Source organism: Neofelis nebulosa, chromosome 6, assembly GCF_028018385.1.
Source record: "Neofelis nebulosa isolate mNeoNeb1 chromosome 6, mNeoNeb1.pri, whole genome shotgun sequence".
Taxonomy (NCBI): domain Eukaryota; kingdom Metazoa; phylum Chordata; class Mammalia; order Carnivora; family Felidae; genus Neofelis; species Neofelis nebulosa.
Window position 1 is genome coordinate 126,281,186 of NC_080787.1, and position 26,218 is coordinate 126,307,403.

Here is a 26,218-nt window from a genome sequence, read left to right on the forward strand (position 1 = left end):
GTATATATTAAAACATATTAAACTAAAAACACTAATAAAAGTTAAGTTTTATGGAACGTTACTATTTTCAATGGATAATATCATACCTCACAAGTAATAAAAAAATAAAGGAAATTGACTTAATATTTAAGCAAAAGAACTAAGTTTTATGTGTTTCTCCATGAGTTTTTATTTTTATTTTTTTTTATTTTTTTAACATTTATTTATTTTTGAGACAGAGAGAGACAGAGCATGAACAGGGGAGGGGCAGAGAGAGAGGGAGACACAGAATCGGAAGCAGGCTCCAGGCTCCGAGCCATCAGCCCAGAGCCTGACGCGGGGCTCGAACTCACGGACCGCGAGATCGTGACCTGGCTGAAGTCGGACGCTTAACCGACTGCGCCACCCAGGCGCCCCTCCATGAGTTTTTAAACTAAAAAGACATTTTTAGCTTTAGCACATTGTAATAGCAAAGAGTTTTTACAAACTCTTGAGCACCTAAATAGCAGTTATGCAGTTTTTAATTGGCACTGCCTCAAATTCTTTTGAAAAGGTACATGAGTTGTTTGTTCCATACTTAATACAACAAATATTCAATGTTTCTTCCTTCAAGAAATACAAAAAGGAATCCATAATTAAATACTTAATTATGTATTTAATATTAAAATTATGTATTTAAGTGCTAATTTAAATTTTACAAAACTCGACAAACCTGGTAATTTTGACCCACATTTAGATTATTCATGCACTCTTGATTAAGCAAGATGGGTTCAATTATTTTCTAACTGTGAAATGGGCCTAAAATTATGTCCTCTATCTCCAAAAAGGTTTGATATCATAGCTTTTTTATTTTTCTTGAATTAGAGTTTCAGGCTGAGGAATTTTTTCCATATGGCTGAAACGAGTTTCAAGTTCCACATAGCTGAGGATTCGTTGTCCTGGGCTCTTGTCATAGAACGGGAACACATAGAGACCTCTTCTCATTGATGTGAAAGCTTCTAAATATTTGTACATGTGACAAACTATTAATCAGTACAAATTTTTAGTATCTCAAATTCATAAGCACTATTGAGAAAAATTCTGATTTCTGATTAGAGCTCTCAGATATCTTCAGAAAATCTCCAATAGATAGGTGTAATTGTCCCCTTTTGAGGAGCAAACACAAACTCTCGTTAATTAAAATTTTGTCTAACGTCACTGCTTTTAGTTTTTTTTTTTAATGTTTATTTATTATTTTGAGAGAGAGACAGAGCATGAGCAGGGGAGGGGCAGAGAGAGAGGGAGACAAAGAATCCTAAGCAGGCTCCAGGCTCTGAACTGTCAGCACAGAGCCTGATGTGGGGCTTGAACCCACAGACGGTGAGACCAAGACCTGAGCCAAAGTTGGATGGACACTTAACCGACTGAGCCACCCAGGCGACCCTAAGATCACTGCTTTTAAACAACAGACGCAGGATTCATTCACCCAACTATCAGGTACTTGGGGACTCAAAGTGATGTAGGGACTGGGGATATGAATGTAGAAAAGACAAAGTCCCATCCCCATGGAGCTTGCGTTCCAGTGAGGAAGATTGGCAGGCAGCACATAAACAAGTAGGTAAGACTTGATAAGACTTATCATTCAGAGATGGCTAGATGCCATGAAGAAAATAAAGTAAGGTAGTGCGTTAGCTGCTGTCCACAGAGCTGTGGATGCATGTTGGGAGGTCAGCGGGGTTTTCTCTACAACTGAAATGATGAGAAAGATGCAGCCATGGAAAGACCTGGAAGAAGAACCATCCAGGCAGAGTAAAGAGGGAGAGCAAAGCCCTGAGAAGGGAGCAAGTTTCACTGGTGTCAAGACACAAAGGGCCAGTGCTACTGGAGCAAATGAAATGGTGAGAAGGATGGAGATGAGTGGGCCTAGGTAGGCAAGGCCCAGGCCGTGTGCACCTTCACAGGGCATGGTTTGAATCTTACTCTCTCACTGTGAATGGAAACCACTGAAACCAATCAGACAGGGAAGAGTCACCAACTGATTAATGTTCCTGGGCGGAACGTGGATTGTTCAGCCCAGGATACAGCAGCTGTCATGGGCAGCTGCTGGCTACGGCAGGCCAGTTGGGAGGTGAGGGTGGCTCGGACTGCATCAGAGACGGTGGAGTGTTGTGATCAGTGTTCAGATGTTGAGTATTTGACAGTAGAATAGATGGGACTGGATGGTGGATTGAATATGAAGGAGAGAGCAAGACACAGAGCTTATGATTCCAGGTTCTGGAGCCGGACTCCCTGGGCTCATATTCTGGCTCAGCCTCCCATGAGATTTGTAACCATGGACAAATAGCCTCGGACAAGTTGACGAAGGTTGCTAATTGTGCCTGTGGTATAGGATTAATATCCAAATTGTGTGTGTGTGTGTGTGTGTGTGTACACTTAGAAGTGAGTTCAATAGAACTGTATATTGTATACATGTCAGTTAAATAAAATAAATTTGAGAACAACTGATGAATGCTGGGTGTTTGGCTCACATCTCTGCAGGTACCATTGATAAGATAGGGATGATGGAAGAAAGATGAGGTTGGACAAGCAGGAGGCAGAGGGACTTTAGGAATTCCGTTTAGGACACATTCAGTATGAGATGCAGTGTTCAGGAACAAGATCAGAACCAAAGTTAGATTTATCAATGCATACGCTATTTAAAGTCTTGGTACCAGATGAGATCACCTAGAAAGACAAAGTAAATAGGAAGAGGGTGGAGGACTAAACCTTCCACCAGCATCCAGGGGTCAGGAGAGGAGGAGGAGCCAGGAAATGATTCAAATACATGCACATCTGGTTTTTACAGGGTGCTGCCTATATTATTGGAGCCTTGCCAGAGCTCATGCTTCAGAAGACTCTATAGACATGAAAGCCTCTTTATACATTTCTGGTGGCAAGGGGCTGAGGCTTCCGGCTTGGACCCTGACGACAGGAATTTTCCATACGTACTTGAGAACAGCACAAAGAAACCGTGGTATAAATATGCTGTTCCATGTTTACTTGTAGATGGTTTTTTTAGCACAGTCATACTTCAATGTGGCCCCTAATGAGAGCTCAGTTGCTTTACACGAGCTCAGTTTTCTTTGCACAAAAGTGTGGGCATCTCCAATTTATAAAGATACAATTTACAAAGATTTTTGTTTTGATACAAAAGTTTAGAGCTGGAAAAGAATCATTCCATAGACACTGTATTATTTATGACACTTTGATTTCCAGTCAGCTCACCAAAGCCTGTGTAACCCACAAAGAAATGAAATCCAAGTGCAAACAATCCATAGACCCTAAAACAACACATGGCACAGGGTTTATGGAAATACTCATAGATACCAGGAACACATTGTATTCTCTTATTGAAGCTAGCAGAGCAAGGGTAAGAGCTTCCTTTTGGGTAGGGATAGCTGGGTCAGAGAAAGGTACTCCTGTGGCCATGGTCATTAACGTATAAGCTAGCCAGCAATTGTATAAACTTAGGCATATGAACTGAGGAAAAGAATTCATGGGAAAGATGGGAAACTTGAAATCTAGTCTTGGCTTTGACGTTCACCTCTGTTATGAACCCAAAGAAGTCAATAACTGTTCTGCAGCTCAGTTTATGTTCATTTTATATTGGTTATAATTGTCCCTCACAGTGTTTTTGTAAGAATAGATTGATTATATATATATATATATATATATATATATATATATATATATATAGTGTGTGTGTGTGTGTGTGTATAAAATATGTTGAGATATAGCTGTAAAATATGTATTCACTGTGGCAGTATGGATGGTGGAAAGATCCAGGTAACTAATAACTGCTGTTCATCATTATTGGTCTTTTTTTTTCAACGTTTTTTATTTATTTTTGGGACAGAGAGAGACAGAGCATGAACGGGGGAGGGGCAGAGAGAGAGAGGGAGACACAGAATCGGAAACAGGCTCCAGGCTCCGAGCCATCAGCCCAGAGCCTGACGCGGGGCTCGAACTCACGGACCGCGAGATCGTGACCTGGCTGAAGTCGGACGCTTAACCGACTGCGCCACCCAGGCGCCCCATCATTATTGGTCTTTTTAAATAATTTTTTTAAAAATCACTTATTTTGAAATAGACAGTGTAAGTGGGGGAGGGGTAGAGAGAGGGAGAGAGAGAATCCCAAGGAGGCTCCACACTGTCTGCACAGAGCCTGATGTGTGGCTCGAACCCATGAAACCGTGAGATCATGGCCTGAGCCGAAACCAAGAGTTGGACGCTTAACTGACTGACTGAGCCACCCATCATCCCATCATTATTGCTCTTCAATTTTAGTTTTTAAAAATGATTCTTAGGAGACTATGAATGGCTGGATTTTAATCATGTGGAGCAATAATAACAAAACTGAAATTTGAAAGAAAACTGATTCAAACAATTCAGAATCATTTCTATTCATAATAACATTGTGATTAGGCCACGTCTTGAGCTCCTCCAATGTTTCCTAACAGATGCTTTAGTGAGTTGTCAAAAATGATCTAATTCCAGCTTTCTTAAAAGCCTGAGCATTTGCAGAGAAGAGTTCAGTTGCTTTACCAAATTTTATCTAATGTAAATATAATCAGTAACATCCTTATAATTTACCTCCAAAAGGTGATCTAGAATTTCAATACAAATCGTTATTCACTGATTTAGTGCTGCTTCATGTACTAAGCCAGGAAGAATGCCTGTTTAAGTTTTCATAATTTTATCAATGACTTCCCAATAGCGTGTCACTATTGAGTGAATGTGCTATGTTTCTCATTTGTTCATGTCCAGCTCTTTTACTTACATTATGTTTTGAAAACCATTTTGGACACCAGCAGATTGCCAATATCCTGGACTTGGTGAGGATTTTCTCAGTTTATATTTTATTCTACAAAGAGAAAGGTTCTATGCAACAGAACAGTTTTTGTGTCTTGGTGTATTGTCTAATGTGTCTTATTTATTTCAATCAATATTCTATAATTACTCTTATATTAATCAATTAATTTTACAAGTATGAAAAAAATCACTTTGGTAACTATCCATGTATACAATCACTCCCTAAAGTGAAGGTATCTGATTATTATATTTAATGGAAGATGGAGGCCCAGAACTGAAAGAAAATCTGACCTAGTGATATATCAATAAGTGGCAACTATTACTTAACTTCCTTCACTCTTCTTTACCACAAGCTTGTAAATCTCCCCCATCAGAAAACACTTCTGAATTCCTAAACCATCCACAGACACAAAATGACACTATACACGAAAATATCTAAGAATGGGAGCAAATATGTCTTCCCTATATGCATTATCAAGTGTCCCTTTGTCTCCAGGTTTTTTAAAAAAAATATTGTAATGATTACTTATTTTTGAGAGAGAAAGAGACCAAGCGTGAGCAGAGGAGGGGCAGAGAGAGAGGGAGACACAAAATCCTAAGCAGGCTCCAGGCTCTGAGCTGTCAGCACAGGGCTGGAACTCACAAACTGTGAGATCATGACCTGAGCCAAAGTCGGACCCTAAGCCACCCAGGCACCCCAACCAGGTTTTTAAACTAGACATATGAGTCCAAGAATATTCTTTATAATTTTTCCAGTGAAAGAATACATTGTCTTGTAAGTATATTTATTATGGAGGGTTTTTTTTCCTAAACTGTTTTTGAAGGATTATTTAATGATTTTTTTATATAGATCTTTAATATAGAATGATATAGTTCCGGGAATTTCGCTACTTCTGGAAAAGAGTAGGTGCTTTAAAACAGTAATAGAATTTACTGAATATATGAAATAGGTGTATATGATTTATTGTGATGGGCATTATTTTTATCTTTGTTGTGATTATAAATACAATAGAAATGTGTTGTAAGTAACTGAAAAAAGAAAACATAAATATTGATAACCATTGTTAATACTTTGGCTTATATTCATAGAGAGATTTTTTTTTAATTTAAAAAGCCTGCATTTTTAATTGTAAATATTTCGAATGTACAGAAAACTATGGAAAATGTTATGACAGACATCTGCGTACTCACTACCTCAATAGCTATAAAATCATTCATTCAACAGATAATAATTGAAAACTGCTAAATTAGACACTGTTCCAAGCAAGTGCCTGCAGATTCAGCAGGGAGCAAAACAGATACTGGGAGGGGACACAGTGAGTTAAATGCATGTATAAAAGATAATAGTGACAGGGTGCCTGGGTGGCTCAGTTGGTTGGGCTTCCAACTTAGGCTCAGGTCATGAACTAGTGTTTCATGGGTTCAAGCCCCACATCAGGCTCTTTGCTGACAACTCAGAACCTGGAGACTGCTTCGAATTCTGTGTCTCTGGAGGGTATCTGTTCCTTCCCCGATCTGCACTCTGTCACTCTCTCTCAAAAATAAAGATTAAAAAAATTTAAAAAAATAATAGTGATAATTGCTATATGAAAAAAAAAAAAGCAAGAAAGATGGTTAAGGAATGTTGGGGAGCGGGGCATGAAATTTTAAAAAGAGTGCTTGGGAGGCTTCACTGAGCAGGTGACTTTGTGGAAAAGATCTGGGGAACTGAGGGAGTAAATCATGCAGATACCTGGAGAAAAATTGTCCCAGGCAGAGGGCAGAGCAAGTGCAAATGCCCTGAGGTGGACGTGTGCCTGATGTATGGAGCCTCTCTATTACCTCTTTTATCTATCTCATTAATTTTTCCTCTTAATCCAATGTGTTTTTTTCTTCTACTGACTTTTGGTTTACTCCATTGCTGAGTTTTAATCTTTCTTTCTAATTTATACATTTCACATTGTAAATTTCCCTCTCAGTACATTTTTAGCTGAATATCATAATTTTTAAAATATGTAATATTCATTGTGGCTCATTTGTAAATATTTTGTAAATTCTGTGATTTTTTTTTTTAATTTTTTTTTCAACGTTTTTTATTTATTTTTGGGACAGAGAGAGACTGAGCATGAACGGGGGAGGGGCAGAGAGAGAGGGAGACACAGAATCGGAAACAGGCTCCAGGCTCCGAGCCATCAGCCCAGAGCCTGACGCGGGGCTCGAACTCACAGACCGCGAGATCGTGACCTGGCTGAAGTCGGACGCTTAACCGACTGCGCCACCCAGGCGCCCCTGTGATTTTTTTTTCTATTCAATAATTAGTTAGAAGTAGTTATTTTAAATTTCTAAGTGTGGGGGGGGGGGTGGAAAGATTACTCTCTCTTTTGTTACTGATTTCTAAGTTTGAGGCATTGTATTCAGGAAATGCTGCTTGCGTAAAATGATCTTAAATATTTTTGAGACTTGCTTTATAGTTTAAGTCACTAATTTTTGTAAAAAAAATCCACATGAGAAAGAAAAGAAGGTATTTTCTGTAATTGTTGGAAACAAGGTTTATATATATAGTCATTAGCTCAAGCTTAGCTGTGTTCTCAAAGTCATCTATCCTCTTACTAGCTTTTTGACTGCTGGGTCAATGAGTGTAATAAGCATGTCAAAATCTTCTGCTGTGATTATGGATTTGTGAATTTCTCCTTGTAATACTGTCAGTTTTTGCTTTTTTACACCTCGAGGTCAGTCTGGTAAGTGAATGCAAATTAAGAATGATCATCTTCCTGGTAACTGTTACTTTTATTTCTGCTATGTAGTTTATTCCATCTAATATTAAAATATTAGTAATCTTTCAATAATCTTTTAATATAGAAACTGCTATTCCAGTTCTTAGTTGTTATTTTCCTGACATGTCTTTTTTTTTTCATCCTCCTACTTGCAACATTTCTGCAAGTGCATATTCGTGGTGTGTCTTTTTTTTTTTTTTTTTTTTTTTTTTTGGTGTGTCTTTTTAGATAACAGAACTGGATTTCATTTTTTTTAATTGTGTCCGAAACTTTCTTCTAACTGTCAGTTTCAACTTTGGTTTCCTATTCATCATGATTTTTTTCCTGTTATTTCTTATTTACTCTTTTTCTGCTTTCTATTGGATGGATTTGAGTTTTTAAATTCATTTTCTCTCCATTGGTTTGGTGATTTGGCATTTCACTTTCTTTTTATGGTTTCAGTGATCAGCTTTAAATTTTTAGCATTCATGTTAGTGTTAAGATATAAATAAGTGTATATGTATTCAGTATCTCCATTACACCCCAGAATAATATAAGGAACTTACTTAAATCATCTTACATCAGATCCTGTCTCCGAACCATGTTGTTATCCTCTCTATTTGAACTCTACTTTATTTTTAAACCCTGAACCAAAATTTTCATGGCAAATACTTCTTTAAATTTACCTATGGTTCCCAACATTGCTTAACATTATTTCCTCCATCTCATTCTTTCTTCTTAGGTCCACATTCTTTCCTTGAGGGTCTGTAAATAATGAATCCTTTCCATGTTTAGATTGGAAAATATCCTTTTTAGCCCTCACTCTTGAATGATGATTTAACAGGATCTAGAATTCTCTAAGTTTCTTTCATTTACTCGCAACACTTTGAGGATAGTATTTACTTGCATTTCAGTCTCTATTGTTGCTGATAAAATTTTTTCTATGAGTCTAATTGTTGCTTTATAGCACACTGTCTTTTCTGGTTGTTTTTAAGGTTTTCTCTCTGTTCAACTCTGCAAAGCGCAACCTGACACAGCGCTAGAAATACAAAGGATTTCTTGGGGGAAATGGCCTGTGGAGTATCTTTCACAGAGGGGATCAGGAATAGGTGGCAGGTCTTCAGCCTGCAGTGGCAGGTCTGACTCTGAGGGTGGAGAGATGAGGAAAGGGGTCTGGTGTAGAAGTTTCAACCTGCAGGGCAGCTCTGAGAGCCTCAGTCAGGCTCACGGGGATCTCCCAAGCACAACTGCCTGTTAGAAACGTTTGGCTTTGGGCCAGAAGGGGCTCTAGTACCCGCACCATACCCAGCATTGACTGGGAGCAATCTGAAAAGAGTGGCCTCCATGTGGACACTGGTATAGACCTTGAATGTGTAGCATCCGGGGCCCGCAGTGGGCCTCTTCCAGCAGGTCCTCTCTTGATAACTAAGGACCGCCACTCTCTCGTGTTTTGCAGACTCACTGAAATATCTAGATTTACCTTTATTTATCTTGCTTATTCTCTCATATTTCTTTTATGCTTCACACATTTCATCAAATCTGGCAAAATGTCAGCCACACTTTCTTTGAAAACTGCATCTAATACCTTTTCTCACTTTCTTGAACATCTGTTCTGTGTATGTGGTTGGCATTCTCCTTCCATGATCCATTTTTCTTAAACACTCTTTTGTGTTTACTGTATCTTTATTTCACTATACTTCATTGTGAAAATTTTCCTTAGGGTCTCTCTTCCAGTTCTGTAATCTCTTGAGCTATGTCTGAGAGGCTTCGATCCATATTTGTTTTCATCTTCAATTAATCTTTTTTCTTAGTCTAATTTCTAGAAGGTAGATTTGTTCTTTTAAGAAATTGCCCATTCCTATGTCAGTTTCCTATTGCTTCCTTATACCTTTGAATCTTTTATTTATTTCCAATGATGTTTAGCCTACCTGTTTTGTGGATTCCTTCATATTGTGTTATTAGCCTGTGTTCGAATTCTCCTGTCTACTGGCACTTGATGAATTTGCTTTTATTAATTGTATCTTTAAAATTGTCTAGCTTACTTTCATCAGGGATTTACATTTTTTCATGTCTTATATGTTTTGTGTTTTCTTCCAAATAGTATCCCAGGAATTTTGCCATTTTAGAACCAGTTCATACATCTATTTTTTACACTTTACATTCCAATACCATTTAAAAGCCAGACTCAGGTCTTTGTTCTCAATTTCTCATGTGAGTTGTTTTTTTTTTTTTCTCCATATAGCACAAAGAGACTGGCTTGCCATTTCCCTGTAATGATGAGCAAAGACCTGTATTTCTCCTTTCCTTGAGGACAACCCAGGATTATGTTAATGAAACTTCTTGGTTCCAGTTTTCTTCACTTCGGTCTTTGAATGAACGCTAAAATCTCAGTCCTATACTTACGAGTTATTAACATGTTTCTTACTTTTGGCTCCCCCAAAAGCCAATCTTAAGACAAAAATTCAAGAGCATATAGACTTTGGCGGGGGTGGGGGGGCTACTCAGCAGCCTAGTAAGACAGAGGGGAAGTGAGTGGAAGAGAGGTGAAGGAAACCACTAGAAAGTGTGTATGTAAGCCAGCTATGTCAATGCACAATTAAAGTGGGGAATTCTGGGAAATGGTGGTGCAAACACATGCCTCATAATTAACCTACCACAAAGGGTTGTGTAAACCATATCTGGGGAATCATTGGTTGAGGGTTACTAGGGCTGGGGAGGGAGGAAGTATTATTCTCTGGCATTTCCAACATGCCACATGCAGTCAGAGCAACTTTCCAGAGTTGTGGGGAAAGAAAGCTCCAAGTTACAGAGATGTGGATCCTGGCCATTGCAAATCAGCAGGAGTACCCTAAAAGGCCCAAAGGATGTGGTAGGAAACTCCCAGCATCTACTACAACACCCCATTGGTTGCACAGTCTCTCATGACCAGAACACCTGGATTTAAGTTCCCTGTTTGCTCTGGTTCTTAAGGACTTTCTTTTCTTTGTTTTATGTTTAATAAGGTATTTACAACTTTTGTTACATATCTTAAACGTTTATTTCTAAAGTGTGTTTATAGGTGGAAAGAGGTCTATCTAGATCAGTCCTCATGTTGTTGGAATGAATATTCCAAGATATTTAACATATACTTCAATTTTATAAAGTAAGATCATACTAAATATGCTATCATAACTTGCTTTTATACTTAAAATAACTTTGACACTTTTTCTGTAGCCAGACATGAACATAGGTCTAACTCATTCTTTTATATTTATTTTTCCAAACTCGTTTAGATAGATATCTGCTTACAGGATATCACTATTCAAAGAATGCAATAAACATTATTTCATCTATGTTCTTACATATTTATTGCTAGTGTGTTTCTGGAATAAAATCCTGTTACTAGAATTTATGGGTAAAAACTTTTAGCAGTTAAATTTTATTTTATTTTTTTAAATATAATTTATCGTCGTTAGCTAACATACAGTGTATACAGTGTGCTCTTGGCTTCGGGAGTAGATTCCCATGATTCATCGCTTACATACAACACCCAGTACTCATCCCAACAAGCCTTCCTTAATGCCCATCACACATTTTCCCCTCTCCCCCGCCAGCCCCCCACATCAACACTCAGTATGTTCTCTGTATTTAAAAGTCTCTTATGGTTTACCTTCCACTCTATTTGAAACTATTTTTTTCCCTTCCCTTCCCCCTGGTCTTCTGTTAAGTTTCTCACATTCTACGTATGAGTGAAAACATATGATCTCTTTCTCTGACTGATTTATTTCACTTAGCATAAAACCCTCCAGTTCATCCACGTTGCTGCAAATGGCAGAATTTCATTCTTTCTTATTGCCAAGTAGTATTGCATTGTATATATAAACCACATCTTCTTTATCCATTCATCAATTGATGGACATTTAGGATCTTTCCATAATTTGGCTATTGTGATAGCGCTTAGCCGTTAAATCTTAAAAGATAGTACCTAAGTTGGGTTTTTTTCACCATTTTTATTCTTACCCACAACAAATAAGGGTATCTTTTTCCCTTACCTTTACCAAAAATGTATAATATCAATTATTTGATTATTTGAAGACCTGATGAGTGAAAAGTGGTAGGTTACTTAATTTGTTCTATCTAATTATTAGTGAAGAAATAATTTTACATGCTCCTGGTCATTGGCATTTACTTGTAACACTTTTTCTCATATTCTTATTGGCCTGCACATTTTTTATATTTGACACCTGAGAGCTTTTTTACATTTATGAACACTAGCCCTTTGTCATGTATCTTGAATATATTTGAGATTTATATTTCCTTTTTCGAATTTGTTTATTGTGTTTTCTTACCCATGTAAAATTTTATGTGACCAATTTCATCCATTTTTGGCTTTGTGGTTTCCCATTTTCATATGCTTTTAAAGGCCTTATGTAATTATTAATAATAAAAAGCATTTAAGCAGTTATTGAATGGTTACTGTGAACTGGGTATACCATGGCATGAAGGAAAAAGGGACAAAGATGAATAAGAAGCCTTTTATTGCTTCAAAAAGTATCATATTAAATATAAAATATTTTGTTCTGTAGAAGGAATGAAGTAAATAGACCTTTTCCCCTCTACAAACAAACAAGGGAACAGATAACAATTCTCCAAACTTGTGTATCTTTTTTTTAAAGAAAAACTTAAACCAGTCAAAACATCAACACCTATAGTAAATAATAATATTTAGAACTGATCAGCAAGGAAACCAGGCCTAGAACTCAAGGTCTGTTTACATACTGATACTGTGAAGCTCTCAAAACAGTGCCACTTCTTCATTAGCTCAGGCAAATTCTGCAGGACCTACAAAAAGAGAGGTATTTTCTTAATGCACTTTGTAAAAAATGTTTAACCAGGACTCATCTCAGTAGCATTTTTAGACACCTAACTATAAAGACCAGATTTTGCTCAATGTTGATGTAAAAGAATACTGTTTTAAGACATAATCCTTGCCCTTAAGAAAATATAGTTGGAGAGCCAAAATATGCACAAATGAGACAAAGAATAATTTGAAGGCAAATAGGGGAGGGCATTCCCTGTGCATATAAGTGCACATACTGACAGCTTAGAGAAAGAGTGCCCAGTCACCCTGTAGCAATCAACAAGTATTCCTACCAACTCAATATAGAGATTCCATAAGTTGTAAGCTTGCAGATCATATTGGTATTTGCCTACATAAAGGACTTTGAGACAGTGAGAGAGATATAAACAGAAATAAATTTCTGTGTGTATAAAATTACATAAAAATATAAATATCTACCAAAAAATTAAATAAATAAGGACAACCCCAAAGTCTTGATTTTTCTGTTAATATAGTGGAGCAGAACAGTGAGCAAGCCATGAAGGCAGGTGGTCTAGAAAATTCACTTATCTTTGTTTTCATACACATACTGAAAATTCACCCACAAATCACATACTAATGTTGCTGACACTCATCACTCCTATAAATGCCCAGCCTGACCCTCTTTGGCTTGAGATGCCTATCAACAAAACAGGGTTCAGAGGGAAGGTCGAAAGAAGAAAAAACGTGGACCTCAGCTAGTCCACCAAACAGAGAATCTACCTGGGGAAGTCTCCACTCTTGTCCCCATTCTTTGGGAGCAGAAATGTTTGTGAATAACTTGAGGGTCTCTTGAGTTTATTCATCTATCAAACACTTACTGAGCAGATACCATGAGCCAAGTAGCATATGTTTACATGGATGGAATCAAGGGTCACTTTTTAACCAGTTAGAGAAGGAACATCCCAGGCAAGAGTATGACCAGTCGGAATGGTAAATTGAACGTATAGAAGTAGGGAAAACACTGCAGACAATCTGATGGCTAGGAGGTTTCAGATGGGAAGTGGGAAAACCGAAAGCATAACAGGATTGAAACTGAGGCGTGGGAGCACCATCCTGAGTAGGAAGAAGTACATTTGTCTTTATTCCTCTATCCTAGAATTTCAGCAAAAGAGAATTTGGAGCTGATCATCCACTGGGCCCTTGAGTTGAGAAAGGCAAAGAAAATTGAAGCCAAGATTCCCACATAAAAGAAATCCTTCAGCAGAGGGGATTTCAAACAGCTTAGCTAAATAATGTCCATTTGGGGCTGCTAGAGAGAGAGGGAAAGTTGCATTCAGGGGGTGAAGCAAGCAGGAAGAAGGCAGTTGTCTGGATGCTTTCTTTGCAATCTAGATAATACTAGAGTTCAGCCAGTGAATAAACAAAATTATAAGTTTGCTAATACTTCCAATCTCAGAAATGCCGAAAAGGAAAAATATTTTTTTTTTCTTTTCCAGGCAAGAGTCATGTCAGGGTAAATCTCAGACCAGGCTTGGTGTTTGCACATTTCCCTCAGTGTATTTCGGAGTCTGGGAAGTACAGAGGCCCCACAGGGTGGGTATGCATCATTTGCTTTTATTGCATTTAAGTTTTGGAGCATGCAATTGGTCTGTGCTGTTTTATCAGGCTACATGGCAGGCACATCTTTAACAGAGTCTGTGTTGGAATCACAATTTTGTAAAAAAAAAAAAAGTTAAGTTCAAGGCTGGAATCTCCACGTTAATATCCAGGTCCTGCAATGTTTTTAACATCACATACCTACTACAATGATGTGTAAATCTAGAGAAACCATAGGCTTTAAGACAATAAAGAGCAATATGCTAATAAAGCCGAAGTTTACTATAAGAAAGCCAACTTGCCCCGACACCAGGATGGAATCTGTTTACAAGGCACTAGCAGCATCTCTGACTTTTCCTTCCTCTTTCTCTATATTACAGGGAAATCTAATCTATATTAGAGAAACTCAAACTACTCTAGAAGAATGCAGTTGAAATAATTGCATTGTGTAATTGAAATAATTATACAACTCTTTTGGTTACACATTGTTGAAAACTAAATTGAAGACAACCTCTTTACCTTAACCTTTCCCACCCTCCCTCTTGCTTCAATTTGTAGAACAGATTTAGAATAAGTGTATACCTTATTATGTAGCAGTAAAATCCTTTTCCTGTATATTTAATAATATGCTGTGGAACCATTCCTCAAGTCAGATTTAAATGTGCAAGTGATTAGATTTGGGATGAGAAGTGAGACAGCTGGCCTGATTTGTCTAGGGGAATCACTCAAAACTGAAGTGTAATGTTCGGGACTAATTCTCCTCTTGGGTATCTGCATCACACCCAGTCCTTGTTTACTAGCATACAATGTGACCACCTGAGAACAAAGACTTTTGTTAAATTATCTCCTGCTTCCCTAAGTTCCTCATAGTGCTGACCAAAACATTCTATGCAATTCATGTAAAAAGTCTTCAGCTGAGAAAAGATTATTATTTCTTTCCCTCCTTTCTCCTGCTTCCTGGCCCCTTGTTTGTTTGTTTCCCTTCAATATCAAATTGTCTTCACTATGTTTCTTTCAGTTTGAACATTCTCAATTTCTCCCTTTCCATTTATCAATCCTTCTGCCACTTTTTCTTATATCCTCAATTTAAACCCTATTTAGTGATAAGTATACTTCGCAGACTGAACAGATGGATTACAACACTTTTTTCCTTGAGATTTCCATGTATAGCAATTTTCACTTCTCAAATAAAATAATGGTGATGAAGGTAAAAGTGTCCAATCTTTTCCACGTGTCTATGCAGGTTTTAAAGCAGTTTTTCCACTGCGTGTACCATGCAGCTTCAGAAGGCAGGCTCTTTACCACTTTTGATTTGTAATTTTTATTTTGTTAACCAGATTGTTTCTATCGTGAGAATGAAGATTATTATCTATCTTTAGTAGGCTTTCTTTTTTAGAGCAGATTTTTTTTAATTTTTAATTTTTTGGGTTTAGTTGACACACAATGTTACATTAGTTTCAGGTTTACAACATAGTGATTCAACATCTCTACATGTTATGCTATGCTCACCCCGAGTGTAGCTACCATCTGTCACCATACAATGTCACTGCAATACCATTGACTATATTCCCTGTGCTGTGCCTTTTATTTATTATTATGACTTTTTCATTCCATAACTAGAAGTCGGTATCTGACACTCCCTTTCACCCATTGTACCCATCTCCCCGCCACCTTCCCTCAGGCAGTGATCGGTTTCTTTGTATTTATAGGTCTGATTCTGCTTTTTGTTTATTCATTTGTTTTGTTTTTAGATTCCACATATGAATGAAGTCATGAGTGTTTGTCTTTCTCAGTCTCACTTATTTCACATAGCATGATACCCACTAGGTCCATCCTTGTTGCCACAAATGGCAAGATCTCATTCTTTAATATGGCTGAATAATGTTCCAGTGTGTGTGTGTGTGTGTGTGTGTGTGTGTGTGTGTGTGTATCATGTCTTCTTTATCCATTCATCTACCAATGGACACTTATGTTGCTTCTTTATCTTAGCTATTGTAAATAATGCTTCAATAAAAATAGGGGTGCATATTTCTTCTCAAATTAGTGGTTTTTTTTGTTTTCTTTGGGTAAATAGCAAGTAAGAGTAAGGCGCAAGTGCCTTTATTGTCAGGGAGGCCAGAGTGGAATATACAAACAGAAGATATGAGGGGATTCCTTTTCTGTGTTTGAGTGTCACTAGGTCACGGAGAGGGAAGGGCAAGAGGGAGCTTGTGGCAGGCAAGGACCAACCTTACTTATCACACTGGTGTACCTGATCACGTTGGAAGGGTGGGAATGCTGAAATATTTGGAAAATATGAAGTTTTGAGAATTTATAATATAAATATTTAGGCTATTCAAGGCATGGGGCTCAAATATAGAAAGCGATGTCTTATTTTACTGGAATTAAAATTATCTGATGTGGGCAAAATGTAAAGAGAATATAAAGGGAGAAGAGGAGCTAAACTCTGAAAAAAATGAATATTTATTTATTTAATATTTATCTTATCCCATTCAGTAGGCTATCTTTATTTTTATGTAGTCCCAATAGTTTATTTTATCCTTTGTTTCCCTTGCCTGAGGAGACATATTTGGAAAAATGCTGCCACAACTGATGTCAGAGAAATTATTACCTGTATTCTCTTCTAGGATTTTTATGGGTTCAGATCCCATATTTAGGTCTTTAACCATTTTGAGTTTGTTTTTGTGTATTGTGTAAGAAAATGGTCCAGTTTCATTATTTTGCATGTAGCTGTCCAGTTTTCTCAACACCATTTGTTGAAGAGACTTTTTCCGATTGTATATTCTTGCCTTTTTTGTGGTAGATTAATTGATAACATAAGCATGGGTTTATTTCTGGGCTCACTATCCTATTCCATTGATCTATGTGTCTATTTCTGTGCCAGCACAGTACTGTTTTGATTACTACAGCTTTGTAGTATATCTGAGATCTGGAATTGTGATACTTTAGCTTTGTTCTCCCTCCACAGTCAAATTGGACCCTTCTTGTATCCTTCCTTAACCATAGCTGTTAGAATTCATGTCAAAATCTGTCCCTGGTCCCAATACCTTCTTTTTATTTTTATTTTTATTTTTTAACATTTATTTATTTTTGAGACAGAGAGAGACAGAGCATGAATGGGGGAGGGTCAGAGAGAGAGGGAGACAGAATCCGAAACAGGCTCCAGGCTCTGAGCTGTCAGCACAGAGCCTGATGTGGGGCTCAAACTCACGGACTGCAAGATCATGACCTGAGCTGAAGTCAGACGCCTAACCGACTGAGCCACCCAGGCGCCCCCCCAGTACCTTCTTAAGGTCACTGGTATCCCACACACCAAATCCAGAAGCCCTTGTTGGGTTTTATTCTCTTTTACTCACTGTGTCATTTAATGCTGTTGGCAGCAGCATTTTTTTCTAGAACCCACTCTTCCCTTGTTCTTGGGAACACTTTATATTTCTAATCTTACTCATTAGTCAAAAGACATTTATTGAACAGTAGGGCCCTAAGTCATGCATGTATCTTTTTCATTGTCTTCTGCTGCTCTTTTCATGATTCCTGATGCCCCATCCATTCTCTGTCTTTCACTCTCTGCCTCTGGTCTGTCTGCCTAAGAGTCAAATTAATAAAATTAGAAATTCTGAGTTAAAAGGACTATAGGGACCAGTTAACCCATGTAGCATTCTACAGATGAAGAGTTTACACCCAGCAAATTACGGGTGTCCCCTACAATCTTGTAGGTAGTCAGTGGCAGAGCCCGTATCAACTCATGTAAAAGCCAGGGGGATTTCCGTGCTGGCTCTTTCTTTAACTTGTGTGAAATTGCATTCTGGACCTTCTAAAGTTCCAGAGCCAACTCTACTCTTGATTTTCTAGTCTGTCATCATATTTCTGTTCTTCTCTATTTCAGAGACTGGATTTAGTCATATTTGATATCTCCGAATTTTTCACTTCCTTCCACCCTTACAGCCAAATATTCATGATGTTCAATGAGTCTTTCTTCATGATGACCTGAGAATCTGCTTTTTTTCCCTTCTCACTGCTACCACCTTGGCTTAAAGGTGCATCTCAGCGAAGCTGTATAATGGTAAACATCTTTTCAGTGGTCTTCCAGGCTTTGGTCTCTCTATTATCAGTCAATTCTGTATTTCATTTTTGGAAATATCACTTTTCCTACATTAACCTGTCACAAAACCAGTGCTTAGTTCCATTTATAAGCAGTTCTCTTTTAAAAATTTTAAATATTGAGGAAAATAAGAGACAGCCCTTTGGAGAAGCAACATCTGTGACAAATGGACCTCTATGGGACAGTAACAATATTTCCTTCCTTCTCTTTCTTCCTTCCTTCCTGCCTTCTTTCCCTTAACAAATATTTACAAATATTTGCTGAGCATTTGTACTGGGTAAAGTTTCATGCTAGGAGCTAGAGATACAATATTAAGTCTTGCTTTGGGGTATTTTATAATTTCTCTGCAGATTAATTGCATAAACCTAAGAAAAAAGAATTCTTCCCTAAACTGTGATCCCACTAGAAAAAATAAGAGAACCTGAAATGTTGTGCTTAGATTGGGAAAGTGAATATACCCGTTAGATTAAGTAATGATGGTAACACAGTATTGACAAAGAAAAGATACTAAATATACACTTAGGTGTTGGTATTTATTTAAACGTCCATACTACATTCTGCTATCAAAATTGTTAATCAAAGGCTTATACTTTGTTATTAGCCAGTATTTATAGACACTATTTTAATTAAGGGCTTTCTTTTCTTGAAAAGGGCTTAATTTGCTGATCTATACCCTCACAATTATCCACATTTGGAAAAGCTTAGTTAGTTGCTCCAAATAAGCATAACTTATGGCAGTTTCTTTTTTTTTTTTTTTTTAACATTTTTTAATTTATTTTTGGGACAGAGAGAGACAGAGCATGAACGGGGGAGGGGCAGAGAGAGAGGGAGACACAGAATCGGAAACAGGCTCCAGGCTCCGAGCCATCAGCCCAGAGCCTGACGCGGGGCTCGAACTCACGGACCGCGAGATCGTGACCTGGCTGAAGTCGGACGCTTAACCGACTGCGCCACCCAGGCGCCCCGACTTATGGCAGTTTCTTATAGCCAGGTCTAAGCCTGGTGTAAACTAAAAAATCTCATATATTTCTTTCTCAATAGCTTCTCATTGTTTTTAGCCGCAAATTCAATCTTTTGGCCTTATGTTTAGATTCCTCTATTATCTGGTCACAACCTACCTTATGACAATTCATCTCCTGCTACTCTCCAATTCTTTACTCCACTATGCTTACAATTTCCTTGGATATTTCTTTGGGTTTACCTACCTCATTTCTTCTTTTGGAATACCATCTCTTAATTCTCTCCATCTCTAATACTATTAACCTAATTAAATTCTTGCTCCGTGCCAGCTAGTGCACTGAGTACTTCTATCTGTTATCTCATGTAATTGTTACAATAACCTACGATCTTAATGAGCCTCATATGAAGATAAAAATATGGGGGCTTAGAAGAACTAAGTCATCTGCCTAAGGCCACACAATCAGATCATTCCAATTGCAAAGTCTAAGTGTGTAACCATTATGTTGTGCTGCTTCCAAGGGCTTATACCTATACTTCTGGGTAATTATCTTTGTAACATGATAAATTATGTGACATCTCCGAGCTCTGGCAAACCTAAGAGAATGTATATATATAAGATTATGTAGATATAGATACAGATATGGATATATAGATATAAATATCGTTAAAATAATTTTTTGCTATTCATTTATGGTTTTTATGGTATAAAATAAATGTCACTATCTTGGATTATTTAGAAACATAGATCAAAGAAGTAAAACTACTGTCAACAGTGAAGTATGGGTGGCTTTGTTTTTCAATGTTTGTAAATCCTTTTCCAACTATGGTTTCTGAATACCCAGAAGACAAATGGAATTAATATGATCTACCCCAAGGAACGTACACTTAAGGAGAACAAACATAAGTACTATAAATGTCTAAAATTATGAGATTTCTTAATTTTTTGTTAATGTTTATTTATTTTTGGCAGAGAGAGAGACAGAGCACAAGTGGGGGAGGGGCAGAGAGAGAGGGAGACAGAATCTGAGGCAGTCTCCAGCCTCTGAGCTGTTAGCACAGAGCTCAACACGGGGCTCGAACTCACGGACCGTGAGATTATGACCTGAGCCAAAGTCGGACGCTTAACCGACTGAGCCACCCAGGAGCCCCTAAAATTATGAGGTTTCTGAGTTAGAAGTGAATTTTTAAAAATATTCAATCCAGATGAATTTTCATAATTATTCCTCGTTCTCGGTTAGAGAAAATATGTCTTGGTATTCTCGAAGAGAACTTCAAGGCATTAATTTACTTACTGCTTCATTTAAACAAACAATACTCATTAGCACCTGTTTTGAGCTAGCTCTTCTAGGCTCAGGAGATGCAGTGATGAAAAATCAGAGTTCTTATTTTCATGGAGTTGAGAATCTGAGGAATAAGCATTATATCAATAACCATGCAAATAACTACTTGTTTACATGTAGGATAAGTGCTTTAAAGGGAAGTACATGTTATGATTGGAGTGCTTAAGCAGGGGAATGAATACTAGGTAATCCAAAGTCTTTCTCGATGAAGAGACATTTAGTTAAAGAGGAATGCAAAGTTGCATAGACGTTGATCAGCTGAAGCAGATTGGGGAGAGGTTTTGCTGACAGAGGAAACAGCATATACTCAACTTCAGAAGAGGAAGAGAAGGCTGTTATGGCTGGACTTCAGAAGAGAGGAAGGAATTGCTCTAGACAAGGCTTGAGTGATGCTCTTCCAGGTTATGTTATGTTTTCCAGATTTTAGTCTAAAAGAAATGGGAGGCAATTAACTGATTTTAAGTGTGTGTGTGTGTGTGTGTGTGTGTGTGTGTGTGTGTCCATATTAAAGGAGGCAACATGATCAGAATTTTATTTTAAAGATATTTCTCTCACTGGCATGTGGAGAATAAATTTATAGGGAGATTCTTGCAGTATGCCCAGCAATGATGACTGTACTAAGATGGGGGGTCGGGGGGAGAAAGGAGATGGAAAATAACTGACGGATTTGATGCATACTTTGTTTTTTTAAAAATGCTTATTTATTTATTTTGAGAGAGAGAGAGAGAGTGCGTGCAAGCAGGGGAGGGGAAGAGAGAGAGAGAGAGAGAGAGAGAGAGAATCGCAAGCAGGCTCCAGTGCAGAATCTGATGCTGGGCTCAGTCTCACGGGCTGTGAGATCATGACTTGAGTGGAAATTAAAAGTCAGATGCTCAACCGACTGAGCCACCCAGGCACCCCTTGATGCATACTTTGAAGGTAGAGCTAGCAGGGAGTAATGAATGGTTGAATGTGGAATGTGACAAAGAAAAATATCAGGTATGATTCCTAGGATTATGGCTGGAGCAGCTGAGCTTATTGTATCAGTACTTTGCTGGAGAATACTGGAGAAGAATGAGGAGGAGGAGGCACAGAGAAAGGGAGGGAGGGATTGTGGGAAAGAGGGAGGAAGGGAGAAAGGGCAGAAGTTAGGAAGGAAGCAAAGAAGGAATGAGAATGAGAAGGTCTTACGGAGAAGACTGTTGTTCCGTTCTGGGCATGTTGCAGAATTTAGGATACTTATGAGTTATTCAAGTGAAGTATTTATGGAGGCAGTCAGAATATTGATTATAACTCTGAAAAGAAGTCTGGGTTACAGATATAAATTTGGAAACTAACATCATGACTCTGACATTTGAAGAAAAATGACATGAACTAAGGGCGCCTGGGTGGCTCAGTTGGTTAAGCGTCTGACTTTGGCTCAGGTCATGATCTCACGGTTCATGAATATGAGCCCTGTGTCAAGCTCTGTGCTGACAGCTCAGAGCCTGGAGCCTGTTTCAGATTCTGTGTGTGTGTCTCTCTCTCTCTGCCCCTCCCATGCTCGTGCTCTCTCTCTCTCTCTCTCTTTTTCTGTCTCAAAAATGAATATACATTATTTTTTTAAATAACATGAATGAGAAAACAATAAAGTGAGAAGTGAAGAGAATCTAAAAACTAAACCCCGAGAAACGCCAACTTTTAAAAGTCAAGTGGAGGAAGAGGGGATAACAAAGACTAATAATGAGTGGCCAGAGAGAGGATGAGAAGCTTAAGTGCATAGTGCCCCAGAAGACAAAAGAAGAGAACATTTCAAGATCCAGGAGATGGGTGGGCCATCCAGCTAATGTGACATGAAGAAGTTGGTAAATCCTCTCTCCAAAACACGAGATTTACAAATAGCTAATAAGCATATGAAAGGATGCTCCATAACATTAGTTATTAGGGAACTGAAAACTATAATCACAGGGAGATATCATTACATGTCCACTAGAAATAGCTGTATTCCAAAAATCTGACGATACAAAAGGTCAGTGAAGATATAGAGAAACTGGAAGTCTCATATATTTCCAGTGGGAATATAAAATGGTACAGCCACTTTAGAAAACCAGTTTGACAGTTCTTAAAAATCATGTTTGCTTACCATATGGCCCAGCAATTCCACTCCTTTGTACCGACACAAGAAAAATTAAAACATATGTCCACACCAAGACTTGTATGTGAATGTTCATATAAGTGTTATTCATAATAGCCAATAACTAGAAACAATTCAAATGCTTATTAGCTGGTGAATGGGTAAAAATAATATGGGCTATCCCCTCAATAGAATCCTATTCATCAATTGGATAAACCTCCAAAACATTATGCAAGTGAAATAAATCAGGACAGAAGACCACATATTGCATGATGCCATTTATATGAAATGTCTTTTAAAAGACCAATTTACAGACAGAGCAGATGAGTACCTGCTGAGGCTGGGGTTCAGAATGGCAGCTCACTGCAAACTGAACAACAGGATATTGTAGAAGATGATGGAAATGTTCTAAAAGTGGATTGTGGAGATGGTTGCACAACTGGATAAGCTGATAGTTGTAGAACTTCAGACTTACAGTGGTGCATTTTATGGTGTATAAACTATACCTCAATAAAGCTTTAAAAAATGGAATGGTACTCCTTCTTGACTAACCCGCAATGAAATAGTCCCTATAAGCCTTCTTTCCTCCTCTAAATTTTACTCTCTGTTTGTAATCTTCCTTTACTATGGTAGCAATATATTCTACTTGTTTTTGAACCTAAATTCAGTGTGGAGGAGAACTTCTTTTCTGGAGTTTGCCTTAGAACATAAATGGAATCTCTTCACTCAGCAGTTTGATCTCCACAGGTCATGCCAATTTGTAGATTCTCAAGGATGTCTTAAGGTTCCCTTCAGGAAACTGGTTCATTCTGGAGGAATCCTGAGGTTTGGATAATATGCTCCACCAACAGAAGCCCCAGGCCTATACCAGAATGTAGGTCTAAACCAATTCAGGCTCTTGCTGAACCACTGCCAGTCTGACCCGAGAGGACCCTGGCTCTGAGCCCACTCTGTCCAGCTTGCTCCAGCTGGAAGATCTTGCTTGTTTTTCACACTAACCTCAGGGTGTGAATAAGGGAAAGACATCAGTTATATTCTTTTTTACTTTATAGTATGTATGATTCATAATAATTTACAAACTTGCTCTGTTCAAACAACATTTTCAAAGAAAAAGTTCTATTATCAGAGATTTCTAAAGAAACATAATTTTGGAATGTGGTGGACAAGTCAAAACTGTTTTTAGTCTCTGATTTGTTAACATCGAAAGTTCATTGGACAGGTTCTAGGCATTCCCTGTGGTATTTGGAGCTGTGAATCTTCTGTGCATTCAGACAGGCCAAAGTAGCAGATGAGAGCACTGCTATGGATTCGTTTCACTCTGGTGAATGTAAATGATTCATGTTCGGCAGGGTGAGAAAATATGCACAGCCTCAAATATGCAGTTTGACTCCACTAGTAACCCAGAATGCCCATCAGTACACCTAGCATTTTTAAGTGTGCATCATAACTCTCCAAGGATCAGCATCATCTTCCCTGAGATCATCATAGATCTACAAAAATAAGTAGAAGGAGGAAAATGTGGAGAAGGATTGAAAGAGGAAGCGAATACAGCCTCGCTTTTTTTTGTTGGTGTGGGACAAGTTGTACTGAGCCCAGGAAAGCAAACAGACACTTTTCAAAGTCCATGGAGGAAAATGCAGAAATTGCTAATCTGAAAATGGCCCTGGTCACCTGAGTGCTGTGATATTTTGGGTGCCCCTGCTCTACTCATGATTCTCGACTCATGAGCAACCCCTTCTCCGAGAAACTACTAAAATTTCAAGTGTTTATTCATATATTATTTTTAAGTTGGTAGTACAGCAGAAAGGCATAGTTTCCTTTCTTGCAATGGGAAGTGACGTGACAAGCCCTTTTTTCACCTGCTTGCAGGATTCAGAGGGTTTCTGCTGCAAACAGGCTTTGGTCACACATCTTCATGGAGTACGATGTGTTTTGACTTTACCATGTCACATTCCACAAGTGATGCTGTGTTTACAGGTGCCATATATTTTCTCCCAGGCTAAGCCAATGAGCAGAGACATTCCTAATCTTTCTGACAAGATCTTAACTGCAATATTGTGCTGTGTTAGGAAAACTAGGTTTCAAAGCAGAACCAATACTTACAATTTCAAGATGAGAACCCAAGAGTAATAAGAAATGATAAATGAAAAGAATCTGAAAGAGTGACACTCGTTAAAATAAAAATCCTTATGGAGATGAGTCTACATAAAGTCATAGATCATTAGGGACAAAGGAAGAATATATATGCCAGACATTAAAATGGCCAGTTAATTTTATCTATTTTTACTATGGGTTAAGAATTCCATCCACATGTCTCATTAGTAATGCTGAGAAAAAGCAAGGCAACCTTCAGAGCATTGTTAAAGTCACGAATGTATTACAATGAAGTCAGAGTCAATTGAGGCAAGAGATTAAAAGGACTTCCAGACTAGGAGTTCTTAACCAGAGGTCCATACCAGAATCATCTGGAGAAAGTGTTTCATGCCAGCATTCCACTGACAATCATTTTTATTCATTTGGGTCTGGAGTGAAACTCAGGCATGTGAATTTTGAAAAATCCCCAACCCCCCCCCCCCCCCCGCCAAGGGATTTTTATAATAACCCTAGTTAAGAAAAGAAAGCATTTTCTACTTTGTAATTATATATCTGCCACCTTCTCCCCTAGATTTCAAACTCTTTTGAAAGGAGCCTGTCATATTTACCTTGTGTCTTTTGCTATGCTTACCACAGCTAGACTGTAAGCTCCAGGAGGGAAGAATGTGTGCTAGTTGTCTTTATTATTGTAATTCCTCCTGCCCCACCCCCACACCTCCAGCTAGAAGAGCACATGATCTATCATTGATACCCAAGAAATTGAATTTTGAAAATGAATACTAGATTTGAAAGTTAGACCAAAAACCACATCTCCCAGAAGAAAACAAGCAGTAAGTTCTTTGGCATTGCTTTTGGTGATATTTTTTTGATTTGACTCCAAAGACAATGGCAGCAAAAGCAAAAATAAACAAATGGGACTACATCAAATGAAAAGGTTTCTGCACAGTGAAGGGAAACACCAACAAAATACAAAGGCAGCCTACTGAATGGGAGAAATTGTTTGCAAACGATATATCCAATAAGGGGTTAATATCCAAACTATATAAAGAGCTCATACAGCTCAATGACACATAAACAAACAAAAGCAATCCAATTAAAAAATGTCAGAGGATTTGAATAGACATTTTTTTCAAAGAAGACATACAGGTAACAACAGGTGCATGAAAAGATGCCCAACAGCACTAGTAACCAGAGAAATGTAAATCAAAACCACAATGAGATATCACCTCACACCTGTCAAAATGGCTACCAAAAAGACAAGAAAAAACAAGTGTTGATAAGGATGTGTAGAAAAGGGAACCCTCATACACTGCTGATGGAAATGTAAATTGGTACAGCCACTGTGGAAAACAGCTTGGGAGGTCCTCAAAAAATTAAAAATAGAAACATCGTATGATCCAGCTATTCCACTTCTGGGTATTCATTCAAAGAAAATGAAAACACTAATTCAAAAAGATATATGCACCCCTATTTTCATTATAGCATTATTTACAATAGCCAAGATATGGAGTAGCCTAAGTGTTCACTGTTAGATGAATGGATAAAGAATATGCTGTATGTATGTGTATAAATATATATAATAGAAACTAGCCATAAAAAAGAAAGAAATCTTGCTATCTGCAACAACATGGATAGACCTTGAGGGTATTATGCTAAGTGAAATAAGTCATACAGAGAAAAACATATACTTTT

The 26,218-nt window shown here is 37.9% G+C and overlaps 1 protein-coding gene across 3 annotated transcripts in view; it reads left to right on the forward strand.

Annotated features, from left to right (window-relative positions):
- The window catches only part of PDE7B (phosphodiesterase 7B), a 584,524-nt gene that overhangs the window by 283,835 nt on the left and 274,471 nt on the right, over positions 1–26,218 (forward strand). Inside the window, exon 1 of one of the 3 annotated variants that reach the window (XM_058735373.1) lies at positions 13,786–13,935. The exons of the other annotated variants lie outside the window; for them this stretch is intronic. Within the exon in view, the coding sequence (XP_058591356.1) occupies positions 13,801–13,935 (135 nt within the window). The 5' untranslated portion in view covers positions 13,786–13,800. Of the gene's footprint in view, positions 1–13,785; positions 13,936–26,218 lie in introns of those variants that run through there. 3 annotated transcript variants of the gene reach the window in all.